The sequence below is a fragment of the Anthonomus grandis genome, chromosome 3 (genome assembly GCF_022605725.1).
Source record: "Anthonomus grandis grandis chromosome 3, icAntGran1.3, whole genome shotgun sequence".
NCBI classification, from domain to species: domain Eukaryota; kingdom Metazoa; phylum Arthropoda; class Insecta; order Coleoptera; family Curculionidae; genus Anthonomus; species Anthonomus grandis.
Genome location: NC_065548.1, coordinates 2701224 through 2724196, shown reverse-complemented (window position 1 = coordinate 2724196; position 22973 = coordinate 2701224). Strand labels below are relative to the sequence as shown.

The 22973-nt window shown below is 34.4% G+C and overlaps 2 protein-coding genes across 2 annotated transcripts in view; both read right to left on the bottom strand.

The window, feature by feature from the left end:
• Positions 1-22973, bottom strand: part of LOC126734177 (retinol dehydrogenase 11-like) — a 39511-nt gene that overhangs the window by 324 nt on the left and 16214 nt on the right. The gene's annotated exons all lie outside the window — the stretch shown is intronic.
• Positions 34-21312, bottom strand: LOC126734175 (heparanase-like). The gene is made up of 10 exons (XM_050437716.1): positions 21144-21312; positions 20937-21078; positions 13003-13157; positions 12772-12945; positions 12486-12711; positions 7970-8094; positions 7729-7907; positions 458-602; positions 293-398; positions 34-234 (listed from the first exon to the last, which is right to left on the bottom strand). The coding sequence occupies exons 1-10, from the start codon at positions 21154-21156 to the stop codon at positions 75-77; spliced, it is 1425 nt and encodes a 474-aa protein (XP_050293673.1). The 5' UTR covers positions 21157-21312; the 3' UTR covers positions 34-74.

Genomic DNA, 22973 nt, shown 5'->3' with positions numbered 1-22973 from the left:
CACATGGATATAAAGGGATACATAAATAAACAGTCAAAAATAAAATTATTTATTTACATTACTCTTAAAATTAATCATTGGCAAGCTTGCACATTAGAATTGGGGAACACCCAGAACTTAATAGAGTGCGCGGGCATAGAGTACTTTTCGGTAACCGTCGACGTTGCCGCGTTAATTTCCGGCAACTCTCCGTCGTCGTTTAAGTTGAGAGTTTCGCCGTTCAACTTTACAGACCTAAAAAAACAGGTTCGTATCGAAACATTTTAGGATTTACGGTAATTTTTGTACTTACTGGGATAAGAGTTCGTCGGCAGTCAGTTCGTACTCGTAAACTTTATCATCGCTGGAGAGATTTAATGAGAAATCTTGTTCGGAATCGGCAATGTTCACTCCAAAAACTGAAAAGTCGAATAAACTTAGCAAAAAACGTGAAATTTAACTGAAAACAGGTTTTTACCAACGACAGCTGATTGGCCCCACAAATCACTGTCGCGCGCACAATGCGCGTATAAGCGTACGTTCCTCAGTTCATCTCCGTCGTGGGTCACGGAAACCACTTTGGGGCCCACTAGTTTTTTGTACAAAAGTGACACCCACCAGTCCTGAAAAAAAGCAAAGAACCAACATTAAAATCAAGTTTAGGGGGTGTAGTAGCGAATTAGGGAAATGCCGAATTCCGATTCCCGAATTGTCATTTTCCTGAATGTTATTTTTTCCGAACAATCGTTTTATCGAACTCGTCATTTCCCATAGAATCAATTTCTCGAACGATCACTTCCCTGGATACTATTTTCTCGAAAACTTGTTACCGAATCTCGTGTTTATTTAGGATATTAATGTAGGTGCAATTAGTCTAGTCAGTTAACAAATATATACAGGGTGTCATTGAAATGGTGTAAAAAAATTCGGGGGGTGATAGTACTCCTAAAAATTTGAAAAAAAGTTCCTATAACTATAGGGTGGAAAATGCATATTAAGGGAGTTAGGGGCACTGAAAGGGTAAATTTAAAAAACGGTTTTTTGAAATTGTAGGCTTAAAAAACGAGATAAAATTTCGAAAAAAAATCCTCTGCCATAAATTTTGACCCAAAATCAAATGGTGATACTGAAAAATAATTTGGAAAATCGGAAAGGGTAGTTTTTGCAAGGGTAGGGGGTTAATTCGTGAATAACTTTTTTTAGGTTATTTTCTTCGCAACGTGGGTTCATTTTTTAAAAACTACATACTTTTTCCTACAAAAAAGGTACTCTTGTTGCACATCGCCCAGAACGATGGTTTTCGAGAAAATTGAAGGCAAAAAGTTTGCTCTGATGGGCTGCTAACTGGTTAAACAACATAAACTTATGAAAGTTATGGGGTTTCAAAAGTAAACAAGTAGTTATTAAATAATTAATTGAAAAATCTAAATTTCATGATTTTTAAAACATCGTATTGCTTTAAAAAACGAAATAAACCAATTACCAAAATTCCTTATTAAATGCATACTTATTTGATTCATTAGCCTAGTTTACACCGCGAGTACCAAATATTCAATACGCGGACCCAATCCCCTATTCTCAAACTCAACGTGCGCGAGTTGACAAGTTTACACGTAAATTATTCCAAATTGTGACTTAATAGGTTTGAGAATATGTAGAGGTTTTAGTCCGCGTACTGAATATTTGGTACTCGCGGGGGAAACTAGGCTAATGAATCAAATAAGTATGCATTTAATAAGGAATTTTGGTAATTCGTTTATTTCGTTTTTTTAAAGCAATACGATGTTTTAAAAATCATGAAATTTAGATTTTTCAATTAATTATTTAATAACTACTTGTTTACTTTTGAAACCCCATAACTTTCATAAGTTTATGTTGTTTAACCAGTTAGCAGCCCATCGGAGCAAACTTTTTGCCTTCAATTTTCTCGAAAACCATCGTTCTGGGCGATGTGCAACAAGAGTACCTTTTTTGTAGGAAAAAGTATGTAGTTTTTAAAAAATGAACCCACGTTGCGAAGAAAATAACCTAAAAAAAGTTATTCACGAATTAACCCCCTGCCCTTGCAAAAACTACCCTTTCCGATTTTCCAAATTATTTTTCAGTATCACCATTTGATTTTGGGTCAAAATTTATGGCAGAGGATTTTTTTTCGAAATTTTATCTCGTTTTTTAAGCCTACAATTTCAAAAAACCGTTTTTTAAATTTACCCTTTCAGTGCCCCTAACTCCCTTAATATGCATTTTCCGCCCTATAGTTATAGGAACTTTTTTTAAAATTTTTAGGAGTACTATCACCCCCCGAATTTTTTTACACCATTTCAATGACACCCTGTATAATTGAAAAATGGCGCTTTCATTCAAATGCTGTAAAAATAAATCTTAAAACAATTGGGTTTGTATCCAATGCCATAATATTCTTCAGAAAAGTTGCCGTGCTCATTTTGGCAGAGAAGTTGAGATTGTCAATGATAATCTTGTTTTATGCACTAACGAATGCTCCGAGGTTACAAATGATAACAATTCAGATAGAAACCTAAAATTTAATAAGCACCAGGATATTATTATCAAAAAAGCATTAAGGACACTAGGTTTTGTTATTAGAAACTCGAAGAGGTATAAAATAGATACTGTAATTAGACTGTTCAATGCAATAGGTCGACCTCACCTTGAGTATGCAGCTATAATATGGTCACCTCAAGGGACGGTTCATTGTAACAACATTGAAAAAATTCTGAAGCAATTTTTAAGGTATCTTTATGTAAAACAATATAATATGTATCCATATATGGTGTCTTACATAAGTACGTTGACTAATTTCAACATAGTATCTTTAAGTCAAAAGAGAGATGTTCAGTCTGTTATTTTTATTTATGATATAGTTAACAACAAAAAATATAGTAATCTGAATTTAATTAATAGAATAGATTTTAATGTCCCCTTAGACCTACAAACACTAAATTATTTAATGTGAATTTGGCTACTCTATCACCCCTTAAAATCATGCTAAGTGCAATAAAGTGATTCAACTCTGTGATATAGATATTTTTAATATACATGCTTTAACTCTTAAAGAGAAACCACTTAGTGTGGAATTAAATTAATTTTATAATCCGCTGTCCTAGTCCTTATTATTATACTCAATCTTATTTTATTTGGGTATGTATCTTGGTACTACTTTTATTGACCTGTGTAAGGGATCATAGAACTCCAACAAATTTATTAGCATTTATTGGCAATTATTAATGCCTGGAATAATTGTGTTTTTATTCTAGGCAGTTCATCACCTCAATGCTCCAATATTGCCTCTTAAATAAATGAGTCTCAAATGCCTAGAATAATTTTGTGTATTTATTCCAGGGAGTTAATCACCTAGAATCTCTGACATTCCCGTTAAAAAATCAAATGAACCTCAAATGCCTGGAATAATTTTGTGTATTTATTCCAGGGAGTTGATCATTTCAATGCCCCAATATTGCCTCTTAAATAAATGAGCCTCAGTTGCCTAAAATAATTGTGTATTTATTCCACGGAGTTGATCAACTAGACATTCTCTGACATTCCCGTTAAAAAATCAAATGAACCTCGAACGCCTGGAATAATTGTGTATTTATTCCAGGGAGTTGAGTTGATCACCTAGATTCCCTGACATTCCCGTTAAAAAATCAAATGAACCTCAAATGCCTGGAATAATTTTGTGTATTTATTCCAGGGAGTTGATCACCTCAATACCCCAATATTGCCTCTTAAATAAATAAGCCTCAGTTGCCTAAAATAATTGTGTATTTATTCCAGGGAGTTTATCACCTAGAATCTCTGACATTCCCGTTAAAAAATCAAATGAACCTCAAATGCCTGGAATAATTGTGTATTTATTCCAGGGAGTTGATCACCTAGATTCCCTGACATTCCCGTTAAAAAATCAAATGAACCTCAAATGCCTGGAATAATTTTGTGTATTTATTCCAGGGAGTTGATCACCTAGAATCTCTGACATTCCCGTTAAAAAATCAAAAGAACCTCAAATGCCTGGAATAATTTTGTGTATTTATTCCAGGGAGTTGATCACCTCAATGCCCCAATATTACCTCTTAAATAAATAAGCCTCAGTTGACTAAAATAATTGTGTATTTATTCCAGGGAGTTTATCACCTAGAATCTCTGACATTCCCGTTAAAAAATCAAATGAACCTCAAATGCCTGGAATAATTTTGTGTATTTATTCCAGGGAGTTGATCACCTCAATGCCCCAATATTGCCTCTTAAATAAATAAGCCTCAGTTGCCTAAAATAATTGTGTATTTATTCCAGGGAGTTTATCACCTAGAATCTCTGACATTCCCGTTAAAAAATCAAATGAACCTCAAATGCCTGGAATAATTGTGTATTTATTCCAGGGAGTTGAGTTGATCACCTAGATTCCCTGACATTCTCGTTAAAAAATCAAATGTACCTCAAATGCCTGGAATAATTTTGTGTATTTATTCCAGGGAGTTGATCACCTCAATGCCCCAATATTGCCTCTTAAATAAATAAGCCTCAGTTGCCTAAAATAATTGTGTATTTATTCCAGGGAATTGATCAACTAGACATTCTCTGACATTCCCGTTAAAAAATCAAATGAACCTCAAATGCCTGGAATAATTTTGTATATTTATTCCAGGGAGTTGATCATCTCAATGCCCCAATATTGCCTCTTAAATAAATAAGCCTCAGTTGCCTGGAATAATTGTGTATTTATTCCAGGGAGTTGATCAACTACACATTCTCTGACATTCCCGTTAAAAAATCAAATGAACCTGGAATGCCTGGAATAATTGTGTATTTATTCCAGGGAGTTGATCACCTAGAATCTCTGACATTCCCGTTAAAAAATCAAATGAACCTCAAATGCCTGGAATAATTTTGTGTATTTATTCCAGGGAGTTGATCACCTAGAATATCTGACATTCCCGTTAAAAAATCAAATGAACCTCAAATGCCTGGAATAATTTTGTGTATTTATTCCAGGGAGTTGATCATCTCAATGCCCCAATATTGCCTCTTAAATAAATGAGCCTCAGTTGTCTGGAATAATTGTGTATTTATTCCAGGGAGTTGAGTTGATCACCTAGATTCCCTGACATTCCCGTTAAAAAATCAAATGAACCTCAAATGCCTGGAATAATTTTGTATATTTATTCCAGGGAGTTGATCACCTCAATGCCCCAATATTGCCTCTTAAATAAATAAGCCTCAGTTGCCTAAAATAATTGTGTATTTATTCCAGGGAGTTGATCACCTCAATGCCCCAATATTGCCTCTTAAATAAATAAGCCTCAGTTGCCTGGAATAATTGTGTATTTATTCCAGGGAGTTGATCAACTAGACATTCTCTGACATTCCCGTTAAAAATCAAATGAACCTCAAATGCCTGGAATAATTTTGTGTATTTATTCCAGGGAGTTGATCACCTAGAATCTCTGACATTCCCGTTAAAAAATCAAAAGAACCTCAAATGCCTGGAATAATTTTGTGTATTTATTCCAGGGAGTTGATCATTTCAATGCCCCAATATTGCCTGTTAGATAAATGAGCCTCAGATGCCTGGAATAATTGTGTATTTATTCCAGGGAGTTGATCAACTAGACATTCTCTGACATTCCCGTTAAAAAATCAAATGAACCTCAAATGCCTGGAATAATTTTGTGTATTTATTCCAGGGAGTTGATCATTTCAATGCCCCAATATTGCCTCTTAAATAAATGAGCCTGAGTTGTCTGGAATAATTGTGTATTTATTCCAGGGAGTTGATCACCTAGAATGTCTGACATTCCCGTTAAAAAATCAAATGAACCTCAAATGCCTGGAATAATTTTGTGTATTTATTCCAGGGAGTTGATCATTTCAATGCCCCAATATTGCCTCTTAAATAAATGAGCCTGAGTTGTCTGGAATAATTGTGTATTTATTCCAGGGAGTTGATCACCTAGAATGTCTGACATTCCCGTTAAAAAATCAAATGAACCTCAAATGCCTGGAATAATTTTGTGTATTTATTCCAGGGAGTTGATCATTTCAATGCCCCAATATTGCCTCTTAAATAAATGAGCCTCAGTTGCCTGGAATAATTGTGTAGTTATTCCAGGGAGTTGATCACCTCAATGCCCCAATATTGCCTCTTAAATAAATAAGCCTCAGTTGCCTGGAATAATTGTGTATTTATTCCAGGGAGTTGATTAACTAGACATTCTCTGACATTCATGTTAAAAATCAAATGAACCTTAAATGCCTGGAATAATTTTGTGTATTTATTCCAGGGAGTTGATCATCTCAATGCCCCAATATTGCCTCTTAAATAAATAAGCCTCAAATGCCTGGAATAATTGTAATTTCGGTGTATTTGTGAACTGTTACGATATTAAAAACTTAAGCCGGACCATGGGAAAAAGGCAATTTAAGCCGAACTTTTCACAAGTAAATACCGATATTGTCATAACATAATATTAAGGGACAACCGTCGTCACAAACGTGAATAATAAAAACCTATTAAGAAATCTATAAAAATTATAAAATATTTAATTTTATTAGATAAGTACCTTTACTCTAATGAAGTACGTTAAAAAAACGTATAAAAAGTAATATTCATAAACGGTAATATTATTTATAATTTAAAGCATAATCTATTAATAATTAATATTTATCAGGTAAATATTTTTTTACGACGTCACTGGTGTCGGTGGAATCAACAATGCGATCAAGCGGCGTTGCGATGTTGTGGCCTTTTTCTCTAATATAGGGACGTTATCTACATTCATTTAACTTTGAATGTTGACTTCTGTATAGGGAATCTCATCATATTTTATTAAAGAGGCATATGAAAATAAGTATAACTGTAAAATATTTATGATATTATAAAGTGTGTTTTTTTTGGCCATTACTACATAAAGATTTGGCATCAGGGATGTTGCAAGCAAACAAACTGCTCCTAGTTCCACGGCAATGCTAATTATAGCCTTTCAATGTTCTAAGAGATTAAACGGAAAATTATTTCCAAGTCCTGAACAACATAAAAATGATGTCAAATGCCTGAAAGGCATAAAACATTCTTACAAGAAGCCCGGAATAAAAATTACTGTAAAGGGAAATTAAATGCCTAGAATAATTCCTAAAAGATGTCGAAAAATCCTGGAAAAGGCGAAAAAATTATTTCAATCCCTTGGAAAATGAAATGCCTGGAAAACGCGGCAAATTATTTTAAATGCCTAGAAAGAAAAATTATTTCCATTTACTGGAAAACATACAAATGACGTCAAATAAAAAAAAATGAATCCCGAAACCCTGAAACAAAAATTGCTTTTAAAAAAAATTAAATGCTTGGACTAAGAACAAAGGTACCACCAATAATGTCTAAAAAATATAAAAAATGATTTTCACTTTCTATGACAGATTCAAGGGCAGTTCATGACTTAAGTTTTTTTCTACGTGTAAATGGCATAACAATTGAGCAATGAAAAATAATTTCCAGTTTCTCGAAAACGGCGACAGTTCGTTAATTAATGTAAATCCCTAAAAAATTAAATGCCTGGAATAAGACTTCTGGAAAACGACAAAAACTGAAAAGAATCTAAAATCCCCGGAATATCAAAAAAATTACGTCACATACCTAGAACCCGATAAAATGACGCCCGAAAATCATGAAAATCGCGGCGACAAAGTCATTTATATTTATACAAAAGGAGGATCAAAACAACATTAAGTCAAACTTACCGGATTTGGATTGTAATCCTCGCTAATCAACGGATAATAATAGCCCCAAATAGTTTGCCTGACAATTAAGTCAAGTCCCAATTGCGCCCCCAGTCCTAACTTGTCCAACCACAAGAATGAGGCGAGGAACCTATCGGATAAATTGGGAGCGCCTCTGTTGTAGCAAGAAGAAGTTTCACCTGGAAAAAAAAACCTTTAATTGCAACTGATGGGTCACCCTTAAGGTACCCACCGTACTTACCTAGCCACACTTTATTACGATTGCCCACGATGCTCGTGACGACTTTCGTTCTTTGCTCTAAATAGTTGAATGTGGATGGGTTTAGGAACAGGTCAACTGTGGCCACTTGGCCATTGAAGTAATACCTGAAAAAGAGGCAGCGTTTATACAGTGACCGCCTAAAGTTCCGCATAAATTCGATGCATAAAATTAGAGACGTGATTTTTTGAGAAAACGCTCGGACCCGTTGATTTTTATTTTAAGTTGCGCATTATTTCACATAAATTTTTGTATACAAGGTGTGGAACAAAAAAAAAAGATATGACGTCATCGGTCATTTTTTTTTAAATGGATTGCTATATTTTTGATTGCATTTATGAAATATTGGCGAAATTCCAAGCAAGTTTCGTATAACACACCTTATGTCAAAACTCAACTGTTTCCCAAATATTTACATTTAAATAACAAGAAAATAAATAAGTACGTCCATTTACAAATGAAGGTAAGATCGAGGATAAAAATAATGTTATAAGTACTGCCAATTGTTTCTATTTCCATGGTTGCACTTGTAAAGAAGAATCTCCATTTTCGAATGTCAGTGTCAGTTCGAAAATTAATAGTTTTTATCAGAATAAATTATGGCTAATTTAACGGAATTGAAATTTTGATGATGCTAGGGTACGGGTATCGAGTGCGCACGCAAAAAAAGTAAGTGAACTGTTTAATGCCAAATACCCAAACCATCCTATTTCTCAGTCAACAGTTAGTAGCTCTATTAGCACAAATTCATAACTTCAGGTCATGTTAGGGATTTGCCAAGATCGGGCCGTCCAAAAATTTCTGAAGAAACAAAATTAAACGTTCTGCTCTCCGTCGAAGAAAATCCAAACAATGCAACTTCACAAATTTCAGTTGATGAATACCACCCTTATAAAATTAGACTAATACACGAATTAAATGAGGACGATCCTGATCGAAGAAACCAATTTTGCGAGCAAATGATGAACATTTGCAATAATAACCGTCAGTTTGTGTTACGAGTTTTGTTTTCGGATGAAGCGACTTTTTGTTTAAACGGTGTTGTAAATTGGCAAAATTGTCGATACTGGTCAGTGTCAAATCCACACTGGGCAACTGAGGCTCATACACAGTACCGTAAATCTATTAATGTTTGGGCTGGTATCGTGGAAAATAAAGTAAAAAACAAAACTTAACAGGACAACAAGACCAGACAGTGTTCCCAGGAAGAAGAATAGGACGAACTTTATTTCGTCCATACGTTTGAGTACCACCGGAGAACTGCTCGGAATATTTCCACAATTTTTTAAGAATTATAAAGAAAGATTCTTGAGGATGAATTTTAAATACAAAACGGGTTACTACGTCGTTCTTTTCAAATGCATTTTATTGAGCGCCAGTGAAAAACTGTTTGGAATTTGATCACAAATTTTTAAAAAGTATTAAGGAAGATTCCTAAAGATGAATTTCAGTCCTTTTAAAGATTCATGTTTCAATACACAAAACTTCAATTTCAAACGCACACTATTGAGTGCCACTGGAAACATGTAGGAATATTCCTGGGGATGTCATTTATATGCAAAACGGGTTTGTAAATAACAAATTTCTTAAGTTTAATGTACTTTGATAAGGCCATATTTCGTTATACAAACATTAAAATTTCACATTTTTAAACTAATTTAAGTACCTGGAAAAGCTTCTGAATGATTGAAGAGTCTGGAATAAATAATTAAAAATCCTAAGTGCTTGGAAGTAAATTCTACTCAATTTTTTAGAATAAATGACTTATTGGAAATTCTTGTACTAAGTGCTTGAAAAAGCTTCTGAGCGAGTCAAGAGCCTGGAATAAATACTTAATTAATTAAAAAGCTCAAGTGTCTGGAAATAATTTCTAACTAACCTAAATTTCTATAATAAGTGACTTACTATTTCAAATAATTCTTGAACTAAGTGACCCACGTGCCTGGAAAAGTTTCTGACTTACACCAAGAGCCTGGAATAACTAATTAATTAATTAAAAGGCTCAAGTACCTGAAAGTAACTTTTAGATAAATCATATTCTTAGAATAAGTGATTAATTATCTAATATTCTGAAACTAAAAACTTCTCTGAAAAGAAGGAATAGGACGAAGAGGGCCAATAGAGTGGCCGGCCACTAAATCCCTGCGACTATTTTCTATGGGGGTACCTGAAAAGTAAAGTTTATATTGAGAAGCCAAACAACGTAGAAGATTTGAAAAATAGAATTAGATGAAATTAGACGTATATCATCCGAAATAATTGATAGTGTTTTACATGAGTTTGTAAACCGTCTTGCTTTCTGCCAAGAAGTAAATGGGGATCAGTTTGAACACTTGATACATTTATAAGAGTTTTCACAGTTTATCTTAATTTGTAAATAGACGTACTTACTTGCTTTCTTGTTGGTTAAATGTAAATATTTCTGAAACAGTTGAGTTTTGAGATAAGGTGTGTTATACGAAACTTGCTTGGAATTTCGCCTACTTATATTTCATAAATGCAATAAAAAATATAGCATTCCATTTAAAAAAATGACCGTTGACGTCATACCTTTTTTTTTTGTTCCACCCTGTATACAAAAATGTATGTGAAATAATGCGCAACTTAAAATAAAAATCGACGGGTCCGAGCGTTTTCTCAAAAAATCATGTCTCCAATTTTTATCGAATTTATGCGGAACTTTAGGCGGTCACTGTATAATGAGAATAAAGGATTTCAAGGGAGGTTTGCATTTATCGGTAAAATTTTAGCAGGATTTTGGCCAAAGAAAGACCGTTTCTTAGTCAATCCTTTCATATATGAACGATTTTTGTACCTCAAAAACTCTCTGAGCTAGAAGCAATTTTGTCAGGCAAGGTCCAAGAACCTTCAAATTTGAGGTTTTCAAGCATAAATTACAACCTCAGGATTTTAGAACCGCTTTAAGTATTTTCATAATTTTTCACGGTAATATTGAGAAGTTCCTGAGGGAAGCACGATTCTAGCATAAGCATTAGGTAGTTAAGGCAATTATGCGTTACAGCCAGATTAAGCAATAGATTCTTATGTTGATTTATGTTCTTTCAATCATGGTATTCGTACGTGATTTTTGCGGGTTGAAAGACTCTTCCATACATATTCATTTGTTTTTATTAATATTTTCGCCATCTGGTGATGGTTAATGGAAATCCATTGCGGCGTTTTTACAATCTTCAGGGAATCACTTCGGTGACCCTCTAAGTGATGTCCTTTATAATGGTTATCAATGTTGCAATATGATTTTACGACTATATTTAACGAGAGGTTAAAATTTGGAGTCTTGGACCTTGGTTTACAAAAGTGCCTCTAATTCAGAGGGTTTGTGAGGTATGATAAACGTTCTCATATGAAAATATTGGGAAAGAAATGATCTTTCTACTACTAAAACTCTTTTCCAAATATTCCAACTCAAAAATAGTAAAATTTTGCTAAGAAAAAAAAATGCCTTAACAAAAATTGCTCTTACTACCCAAGCAACACACGATAGTATAAACACATATTTTTTCATTGAAGTTTTTTTTTCTCAGGTAATTATTTACTGCCAAAAAAAAACGTTTTTCATTAACTTCACCCTTGCCCCCCCTCACCCACCCCACACAACTAACCAGGAAGAAATTGATTTCAAAAATCATTGTTTTCCAAAATACTACATATGAATAACAGCTGTTTATATCATCAGCCTCTAACTTAGAGAGTCTTTGAGGTACAAAAGACGTTCTCCTATAAAAATATTTGCAAAGAAATGCTCTTTTTATAACTAAAAATATTTCAACACAAGAATAGTGAATTTTTGTTGAGAAAATTGGCCACAAAAAATGCCCCAACCAAAACTATCCTTACTACCGAAATACTTAACTCAGACTTGCGTTTTTACCCTTAAATCGTTCCTTGGTGTATTCTATATATTACTGTAAAAAAAATTTGAAAATAGGTTCAGTGGTTCCTAAATTATGCTCAAAAATGTTCACTTATTAATAAAAATATTTAGTTCACAATCTGCAGTTTAATTTCAAAAACCGTTCAATTATGAACGATTTTTGTACCTCTCTGAGCTAGAGGCAGGGTCAAAGTTGTGGTTATTGCAGGCAGTTGAACTCATTCCTTGATTCTTCAAGTCACACTTTGCAATTCTTCTTGGCCTCTTTTGATTATGGTCCTGATGATTTATGCTCCCGATTATGGTCCTATAAGAGGATCTGGGAGTATTTTGACCTAAGCAAATACCTGGAATTATCTTCCATATTACTCTCTCTCTCATTCAAATTTTAACACATCCAAATGCCTGGAATAAGGCTCTATATTTCTCTCTCTCAAGATTTTTTTTTTTCCAGGAGTCAAAGTTTTGGCCAAAAATATTTCCACATTTCCTTTAGAACTATATAAAGCAATTCCTGAGGAAGGATTTACGGATAAAAAACCCGGTCGGCTTTTTAAGACCATACCGAAACTTCACATTATAATTATTAATCTATACACTTACTGGTGCCACGTAACAGCCTGTACAGCCTCAGTTGCAACATTCAAGAAATTCGTCAAATAATCCTCGGTTCCTTTATTAGAACCGACATCGAACATACTGGGACCAACCAAAGGGGAATTCTTGTACAGATCATATTTGTTTAAAATTTCTCGTAAATTCTTATAGTCCGCGCCCAGTTGTTGTGCCGTGACGTATTTCTTATATATAGCCTGGTACAGGTCAGGTTCTAAAACACATATAATGATCCCCGGGAAATGATTGAGTAACTATCGCAGTATGTACATACCATTTCCAAGCTCCCAATCGAGACTGACGTTTAATTTTTGAGCAAAAGCAATCAGCACTTCGGCATTAGAAGAGTCCCACGAACCATCCGAGTTTCTTAGCAAAGAGTTCAAGTCAAACAGGAGCCTTAAGTTGGCTTTGCGCGTGAACTCGACCAGTTCCTCAAAAAAAGATCCTGAAAAAGCACACAATGTTGCTGCAAAAAAAATTTACAAATTATAACCTGAGTTACCTTTTATCACAAGGCTGTCCCCTACAGGTCCAGGACCGGAACCTTCTACGGTGTCATCTTGAAAGTAAACGGTATCGGCCGGGGTACCGCCGATTCGCAAGTACATCGGGGCCGTGTCCGTTAAGTGTTTGGCCAGTTGAACCAAACGCGGGTTCCTACAAACGGAAATTGAATAAACAATGCGCCGTGCGAATGCACCCTTAACATACGTCCCTAGGTTTGTTCTCACGGCAAATTTCTAAAGCCGCGTACACACATAAAACACGATCGTATCATGTTCGCGTAATATGTCTGAACGGTACATCGTAACAGCGTAATTCCGTAACATCACGGCGTCAAAGACTGGATTGAGTGCATATTGTGTGCTGAATGGTGGCATGAAAAATGCAGTGCCTAGGAGGGTTCTGGATCTTATACATGTTAGAATAAAATAGATTTCATAGTACTAAATATCGTATTTAATGGTACCGACTTGTATAATTTATTGCTTATTATTATTTTAAGAAATGAGTTTCACGTTCGCCGCCTCGATAATGTTATATGTAAATATCTAGATGGGCACTTTTGAAGGTTGATGTGTAAAATAAACAACTGTGGCTGGAGGTTTTTAAGAAAATATGATGTCAGTCAGTCGGTTGTTGAATTCGCTTCGGGCAATATTTTTATACAGTTTTAATTTGCTTTTTACGGATTTCAGTAATAAAAGTAGTTTTACTGAAATTAGTTGTTTTATTTAAACTGACCGATAACATCAGAAGTGGGATTTACCTAGTGCTCAAATAAAAGCTGGCCAGTGACATTTTTTTTTTCTGCCTGTTACCTGGTTTTTAACGGGAACAGAAAGTGTTTAAAAAAAAAAAGGGGCATTTAAAATTAAAAGTTTTCTTTAGTTGTGAGTGCGTTTCGTAAAAATGTCCACGGGCGAAGGACATAATTCACAAGTGACTGAACCTAATAGTGATGGAGTACCTAGTGTCAGTGGTTCAGTGCAAATAATAATAAACGTCTTTTATTTAACAAACAAATAGTTTACAGTTGTGATAATTATACATACATTTCTATAAGAGAGGCGAAGTCTAGCCATGTGGCTACTCTTACTTAACCTACCTAATCCCTTTGAAGTGAAAATAAAACAATATCATGCAACTTATTAGCGAATAGCTCTTTAAATGTACGCACATACTGTAGAAAGAAAAGAAAAGTTACTTAAAGAATTATTATACACAACGACAAACTGTGCGATACAAAAGACCGTAATATAGCTTTATCCAGTAGCAGGTAGAGATTTTCTTTAAAAAGTAGATAGTTATATTTTGAAATAATTTCAAAGCCTAGTCCAGTTCAGCATACAATGCCAATACCTGTTTATAAATTCTTCAAATATATTATAAGGTTGGTTTATTACACAAGTCTGATACACTTTTCCTGGTTATTCTCCCATTTTTTTTAATTTACCCCTTTATTTTTTTTATTAAGTATTGCCTTAACATGCTCATTTTAGGTGTCTTTTTGTCTTTAGTAAGAAAGAAAGAAAAAAATCCTTTCTTATTCATGGCGAATTTGTTGATTAAATAAAAACAAACGCATTTTGTATTTAAATTTGTTAATATTAAATATTTTAAAATTATCAGGTATGGAATTATATAAGGTGATTGCATTATATGAAAAGGATCTTTTATACATAGATGTTTTATGTAACGGGATGGAGAATTTGTTTTTGTTTCTAATATTTTGTCCATGCATGCTTGTCCTTGGCAGAAATTTATTTTTAAGAGTATTCGAGGTGTTAGTGGTATTGAGAAGCTTATGCACAAAATTTGAAAGATGTAGTTTTCTACGGCTTTCCATATTTAGCCAGTTAGATTCTACAATTTTATGAGTAATATGGTCATGCTTCCTAATTCCGTATATCAATCGACAGCATGCGTTCTGTACCCTTTGTATTTTTTGTTTATCGAGAGCAGTAAGACATGGACCGTATATAAAGTCACCATAGTTGAAATGTGAGAGTACTAATGTGTCGCATAAACTTTTTTTCAACGAGTAGTTAAGAATGTGCCGATTATTATATAATAATTTCAGCGCACAGAAGCTTTTTCTTGTTATATTCTGAACGTGTGCACTAAATCTGAGATCTTCGTCGATAGTTAAGCCAAGATTTTTTGCGCTGGATACAAATTTTAATGTAGTATCATTTATTTTTAATTTTAAGTTATTTTTAATAGAGTTTCTTTTGATTTTGCTGCCAATACATAATAGTTTAGTTTTGTCAGAATTTAAGTTTAGGTTATGTTCAGCAGATAATTCTTTAATTACCTGAAGATCAGCGTTTATTTTATCGACCATTTCTTGCGATTTGTTATAATCAAAAGAGACATAGATTTGTGTGTCATCCGCGTATGCTTGTGTTTTACAGTATTTAGGTGCGAGAAGTATATCAATAGTGTAAATAATAAATAGAAGGGGTGATAAAATAGCTCCTTGTGGCACACCCGACAGAACATCCAATGCATTCGACGTAATATTGTTATAGACCACCTTTTGCGACCGTTTGCTTAGAAATGAATTAATTAATTGAACAGAGTCCGCGTCGAACCCATAATATTTTAGCTTAGCTAATAGGAGACGGTGATCCAGAGTATCAAAGGCCTTGGAGAAGTCTAGAAGTACCAAAATATTTATGTAGCCTTCATCGCAGGCCCTGAATATATCATCAAGCACAGATGCTAAAGCAGATACTGTACTAAAATTCTCTCGAAATCCACATTGATTATCAGGCAGGATTTTATTAACAGTGAAATAAGTGAATATTTGGTTATAAAGGATTCGCTCAAAAATTTTTGACAGGGTGGGAAGAATACTTATGATTCTTAACTCAGAAAAATGGGAGGGTTGACTATTCTTTGGTAGTGGGATTCCCAGAGCAGTTTTCCAGATTGTTGGGACTTGTTTCTTCTCTATGGCCGTGTTAATAATGTGTAAAATTATATGATCTATTAAAGGGCTACATATTTTTAGCATTTTTGCATTAATTTGATCTGTACCAACAGCGTTAGTTCGGATGTTATGTAGAGCGGAGTGTATTTCATCTATTGTAGCTAAAGAAAATTTGAAGTTTATTTCTGGGTTGAATATATGGGTGTTATAATATAAAATTTGATTATTTGAAGGATTTGATATGGATTGCAAAAAGGATGTAAAATAACTATTAATTTCATTAGGATTTGAGAGGTTACTTGGTATAATGTGTTTTTGCCTAAAATGCCTAATGAAAATAGTTTGCTGGGATCTACGCTGCTTAGTATGCAGGCGACATTGCAGACTTTGGTTTCTGAGATGGCTATATTAAAGTCAATCTCCAATAATCCACCAGAACCACCGGTTGTAAGTAGTGCACCTTCCTTACCTGTAACCGTTTGTACCGAGGTAAGAGAACCTTTGAATTTTAATTTTACTCGCTTTGATCCGAATAAAAGCAATTATCCAGCTGAAGAGTGGTTAAATGAAGTGAACAGAATAAGACTTAAATACAGGGTGAATGATTGTTTAGCTATTGTAAAAGCGGGACAGGCGCTTCGCGGTGAGGGCCGACGGTTTTATAATGCGTGGGCTCCCTTATCACGCACGTAGTAAGGGAGACTCGTTTCAAGAAGACTTTTTAACTGCATTTCCCGATCATGAATCTTGGGCTAGTAAATTTCAGAGAGCGTATGAAATAAATGCTGCTCAGTTTGAAACTTACAGTGAATACGCTAGAATTAAAATTAGAGATTTGTACCGTTTTCATTCTGATTTACCTTGAAAGAAAGTTCTCTCTATTGTAATCGAGGGTATTAACTCAAATTATATTTTCGAAAGTGTTCGTGTACAAAATCCTTCAAATTTAGGTGAGTTAATGTTAATTTTAAGAAAGCATGAATCATTGAAACGGAAAGCCCCAAAAGATCGAAAGTTTGATGATAATTTGCCTCCTTTTAAACAAAGACGGCGGGAATTTTCTCGAAAATGTCATAACTGCGGAAAAACGGGTCATAAAAAAGAGGATTGCCGTCATCTACAAGCTGGGAATAAATTGAACGAAAATTGTAACTCAGCAGCTCCTGAATGCACTTTTTGTAAAAGAATAGGCCATACCGAAAACGACTGCTGGAAAAAGAATGGAAAACCCAAAGTTTTATGTGTTAATTTACAAAGATGCACTATCATGCCAAAAGCCACCATCCAAGTTGGTTCCAGATTACATTCATTGTCATATTTAGTTGATAGTGGGGCTGATTTGTCAATCATACACGAATATGTAGTTCGAAAAGTAAATGGGAATATGGTGCCTCATAATGTGAAACTCTGTGGGCTTGGTAACGAGACTGTTTCCATTTTGGGAAAATGTGTTTTATTAGTCGCTCTTCAAGAAGCTACAGTTGAGATAGATTTTCTTGTGGTATCCGATTTTACAATTCCTAAAGTTGATGCTCTCATAGGTTGGGATGTTATAAGTCGATCAGGATTAGAAATTATTCGTCGAAAGCATGGTATAGATCTTCGTCTTAGTACCAGTGTTCAAGCTATGATATGTCCAGTTAATGAAATTAAGGTGTCAGGATTAGACGAGCGACAAAACTTTGTTTTAAATAATATTTTGGAAGAAGCCAGGAAAGTGACGTCTTCGGTGGTTACTACAGGAAAATTAGAAATAAAATTAACCGACGATATCCCAGTAGTTTTTCGACCTCGTCGCTTGGCTTATGCTGAACGGATCCAGGTCAAAAAGATAATTGAAGATCTATTAGAACAAGGAATAATAAGAGAAAGCACGTCACCATATGCAAGTCCAATTGTACTCGTTCAGAAAAAGAATGGATCCCTCAGATTATATTGTGATTTTCGAGTCATTAACCAAAAGGCAGTAAAAGACTGATTTCCACTTCCTAATTTACACGACCAGTTAGATGCTTTGGGTAAAGGAAGGTATTTTACTACCTTAGACATGAAAGCTGGATTTCACCAAATTGAAGTGGAAGAAAGTTCACGAAAATATACCGCTTTTGTGACACCAGATGGCCACTATGAGTATTGTAGAATGCCGTTTGGTTTTGCAAATGCTCCAGCATGCTATCAACGAGCAATTAATAAGGCTTTGCATAACCTCAAAGATAATATCGCACAAGTTTATCTCGATGACGTCATGGTATCATCTGAAACCATTGAAGAAGGACTTATTAATTTGAGAAAAGTGATAGAAGCTCTTACAAATGCTGGATTTTCTCTTAACTGGGAGAAATGTGTATTTTTTGCAAAAGAAACAGAATATTTGGGAACAATAGTGGGAAATGGTGCTGTTAAACCAGGTGCACGTAAAGTTGAAGCTCTTGCGAGCACGCAGCCTCCTAAAGACCTTAAAGGAGTCAGGCAGTTTATGGGCCTGGCTGGATATTTTAGAAGATTTATCAAAGGATTTTCTTTATTGACTGCCCCAATATCACAGCTTTTACGAAAAAATGTTGTTTTTGAGTGGACCGATGTACATGAGAATATTCGAAAAGAAATCATAAAAAAATTAACGACTCAGCCAATATTAAAGATATTTAATCCAGATCTGCCTACGGAGCTTCACAGTGATGCAAGTTCATTGGGAATTGCTGCCGCTTTAATGCAGAATTACGAGGGAACTGTCTATCCGGTGGCATACTTTAGTAGAAGAACTACAGAAACAGAATCAAAGTATCACTCATACGATTTGGAGACGCTTGCCATCGTTGAAGGTGTAGAACATTTTAGAGTCTACTTGTATGGAATCGCTTTCACTATTTTTACCGACTTTTACGATGCTTTGTTCCCATATCGGCAAGGTTAGTAATAATGAAAATTTACCATAATGACGCTGCACATATCGGCTGGGATAAATCCTTATCTCGTCTAAGGCAAGAGTTATATTGGCCTCGAATGGGAAAAACTTTAAAGAAATTTATTAAAAATTGTCAAAGCTGCACCCTCAATAAAAGTCACACTGGCAAAAAAAGTGGGTTGTACCAAATGGGTGAAAAACCAACTGGCCATTTTGAAGTCTGGCATATAGACCATGCCGGTCCTTTAGTAGAGTCCAACAGATGCACATACATTTTGGTGATAGTCGATGCCTTTTCTAAGTATTCAGCCTTTTGTCCAGTAAGAAATAAAAAAGCTGAATATACTGTTATAGCCTTGGGAAAGGTCTTTCAGAAAATTGGAAAGCCTAAGAGAATTATTGCTGATAGAGCATTTGTCTCTAATAAATTTAAAGACTTTTTGGGCCAGAACAATGTAGATTTGCACCTTATTGCCACTGGCATGCCAAGAGGCAATGGACAGGTGGAGAGGGTTATGCGAACGCTCTTGAATTTAATGAGAAGTGTTCTAAATGATAAGAAAGGAAACAGTTGGACAGTAATTCCACAAATTGACGCAGTATTAAATGAAACTGAGTGCAAAAGTACAGGTATCACTCCAAATTTATTAATGTTTGGAAAGAAAGACCGTCTGCCAGGAGAAAAAGTTATTTTGGATGGGGTGCCAGAAAAACAAACCAAAGATATCTCTAAAATCAGAGCAGAAGTGGCTAATCAATCAGAAAAAGAGAGAAGGCAACAGGAGGTTATGTTTAACCTGAAAAGATCACCAGCAAAACTTTTTCAAATTGGCGATAAAGTGGTGGTTGAAAATACACAAGTTTCTGGGGGAAAGTTAAAACCAAAATTTGACGGTCCATATGAAGTAATTAAGTTACTTAAATAATGAGAGATATGTGCTAAAAAGAGCAAATAACAGAAGCAATGTGACGAAAACAGTAGCACATGAACATTTGAGAAAATGGCCCGAAGGCGGTAACACATCCTAATTGATCTAATTGTTGACTAGATATAGGACGTTCAGTTCTATATTACATTATTAGCCGTAAGAACCTTAAATGGTTGATAATTTAAAACTTTGAACCTCAAATGGTTGATAATTTAAAAATTTGAACCTCAAATGGTTGCTAAATTAAGAATTTAAACCTTAAATGGTTTTCAAGCTAAAACTTTGAAGCTTGAATAGTAGTTAAAGTTTTTCGAAGGTAATACTTTCGTAAATGTTAATTAATAATTACTTAAGGATTTATGTCAAGAGATAAGTGTTACCAAAGATATTTATTTTTATAGGTTTAAATTAAGTATAATGTTAGATGTTTGATTTGCTTGTTTTGTGCGAGGGCGCACAAGTTGCAGGATGGCCGTGTTAGAATAAAATAGATTTCATAGTACTAAATATCGTATTTAATAGTACCGACTTGTATAATTTATTGCTTATTATTATTTTAAGAAATGAGTTTCACGTTCGCCGCCTCGATAATGTTATCGTCGGCGACGATTGATAAGTTAAGTTATAGTGCTTTAGTTTGTAAATATCTAGATGGGCACTTTTGAAGGTTGATGTGTAAAATAAACAACTGTGGCTGGAGATTTTTAAGAAAAGATGATGTCAGTCAGTCGGTTGTTGAATTCGCTTCGGGCAATATTTTTATACAGTTTAAATTTGCTTTTTACGGATTTCAGTAATAAAAGTAGTTTTACTGAAATTAGTTGTTTTATTTAAACTGACCGATAACATACATGTGACATGTTTAGTTTGCGAATTACACCTTATTTTGTTGTTTAAGTATCAACAGTCATAAATAAAAAAATATATATTTTCAACGCAATTCGTTTGGATTTTTTACCTGATTAAACCTGAAGTGCGCACTCTTGAAGCACTCTACCCTATTATTAGTGTGCTAACGCATTTTACTCTATTGCGCATGTTTATTTGTCGAAAACTTGTTTCTTACTGCTGTGAGAACAAACCTTGATCACAATGACAAATGACAATTTCCAGCGAGTGACAAATGACAGTTGACTTGCCTGGAAGAGTTTTTTACTACTTACGATAAATTAACGGAGTCTAGTAAGCCAGTGTCCAGGGCAGCACTCACAAACCGGTCATTAATGGTAAATAGAGCCTCGTTTTCAGTGTCAACGGTGTAGGTCAAACTGTTGACCAGTCCTATAGCTAGCGCTACAGTTAGCACTAAAAAAAGGCATTTTATGATTTTAATAAGAAATCTATGTGCTAACAAAATAATAAATACGTACCTTTGGAAAACATATTCTTGGGCGCTATAGTTGTATGTCACCTGCACCAAACCGAAATGATAATAAAGTTCAATATTCAAAAGCTCTTATATACTTTTTTAGATAAATAAAGCAATTCAGATAAAAAATTGCTTCTTATTTTGAATTTTCACTATATAATAGTTGTGACTTTAAGTGGATCGGTATACAATAAAATGAATCAAAAAGTGGATATTATCTTAACATTTTTGTTTTTTCCTCAAATGAATACTTAAAAAAGCGTTAAGCAAACAACGTGATATTCTATTCTTATCTCAATATATGAGTGTTTATGTATCCAACATTTGTTTTTTCCAACACTTCAATGACGCCTTTGCTCCAAAACAACTAAATTTTGGCTTTGAGTAAGTATCATTTAATTAAAGTCAAACCTGGATATTTAATATCCTATAAGAACTATTAAAATTTCTCTGGCAAAACCAGGAAAGAAAATTCTCATATATGCCGAAAAAAAGATAAAGTACACTGAGTACAATTCCAGGCTTAAGCTGCGTCCACACCGAGTCGACACTGTCGATCGACTATGTCTATCGACGTTGCCGACTTAGTGTGTACGTTGCAATCGACGACGTCGATCAACAAAACTAGTCAATCGACATGTCGATTTGTTTTCCATCGCTTGTCGGTAAACACAACAAAGAGCAGTTGATCGACTTTTAGTGTGTGGACGTGTTTTCGACGTTCGACATTCGATAAAGTGTTAAAGTAAGAGTAGGTACTCAGTGACGTCTTGCCTTGTTGACATCGTAGCCGTTGGAGATATGGGATGGGAACAACCTTTATTGAGGCATACAAACTAAAAACAAATCTATGGGATTCTAAAACCAAAAACTATAAGAACAGGAACTTGAGGCACGATGCCCTTATCGAAATTGGTAAAGAATTTAACATCGAGAAGCAAGCGGTAGAACAAAAAATTAAAAATCTTCAAAGTCAATTTGCAAGAAAAGTAAAAAAATAAAGGAAGCAAGAAATCTGGCTCTGGTACGGAGGATGTGTATAAAAGTAAATGGTTTGCTTTTGAAAGTATAAAATTTTTACTAGACAAAAATAAGCCCAGGGAGATGTTGGATTCACAGGTACGTAGACTTTGAGAGCTGATCTATGTATTTTAATTTTTAAAGCCTGTTTTGAAATTTTGAAAAGATACATTAGTGAGTGGTACGAATCTCCAGTTGATAAAAATCGTAACGTTACAGCAAAACGCTCCTATGGGAATGGCAGGTCTATAATTGGTGTCTTCTTTACAAATTTTTGGCCCGATTTTTAGTAATAAATATTCAAATTCACCTTCTGACATTCGAAAAAAATTTCTAAAACCACCATTTCACCTGTATTCAAGGCTCAATATGTTTATGTCATCTTTTTTTAAATCGTCTCAATCAAATTACTAGCATTGAATCTAGTTCAACTTTGAAGACTTGGTCTCAAAAAAATCTTTTTTTTTCGCGCAATTTTTCTTTTTTTAGTCGCGGTAATAATTACGTCTTCTTCGTCGGACATGTTGATTTGACTGATCGACAAACATTTCTGTCAACTCTGGTGTGGACAGATGCAGTTTTTGTCGCTTGTTGATCAACAATGTCGATACACATAGTCGACAGTGTCGACTTGGTGTGGACGCAGCTTTAAGGTTTTGTTTATTTTTTCTCCTTTGAACTTCCTGCAAATTTTTTTCTTTATTATTATTCTGTAGAAGTGTTTGATGATGTTAAGGCAATTGGGGAAACTTTTGTTCTTTTCATAAGTATGAAAAAATTATTACGTGGCATTTTTAAGTAAATAATGGAT

Excerpts from the sequence above, each read along its gene's own strand:
- LOC126734175 (XM_050437716.1), bottom strand. Across the intron at positions 13,158-20,936 it reads CTAGACTCCGTTAATTTATC|GAACCCGCGTTTGGTTCAAC; the intron begins GTAAGTAGTAAA and ends TTCCGTTTGTAG. Across the intron at positions 7,908-7,969 it reads TCGTAATAAAGTGTGGCTAG|GTGAAACTTCTTCTTGCTAC; the intron begins GTAAGTACGGTG and ends TTTTTTTTCCAG.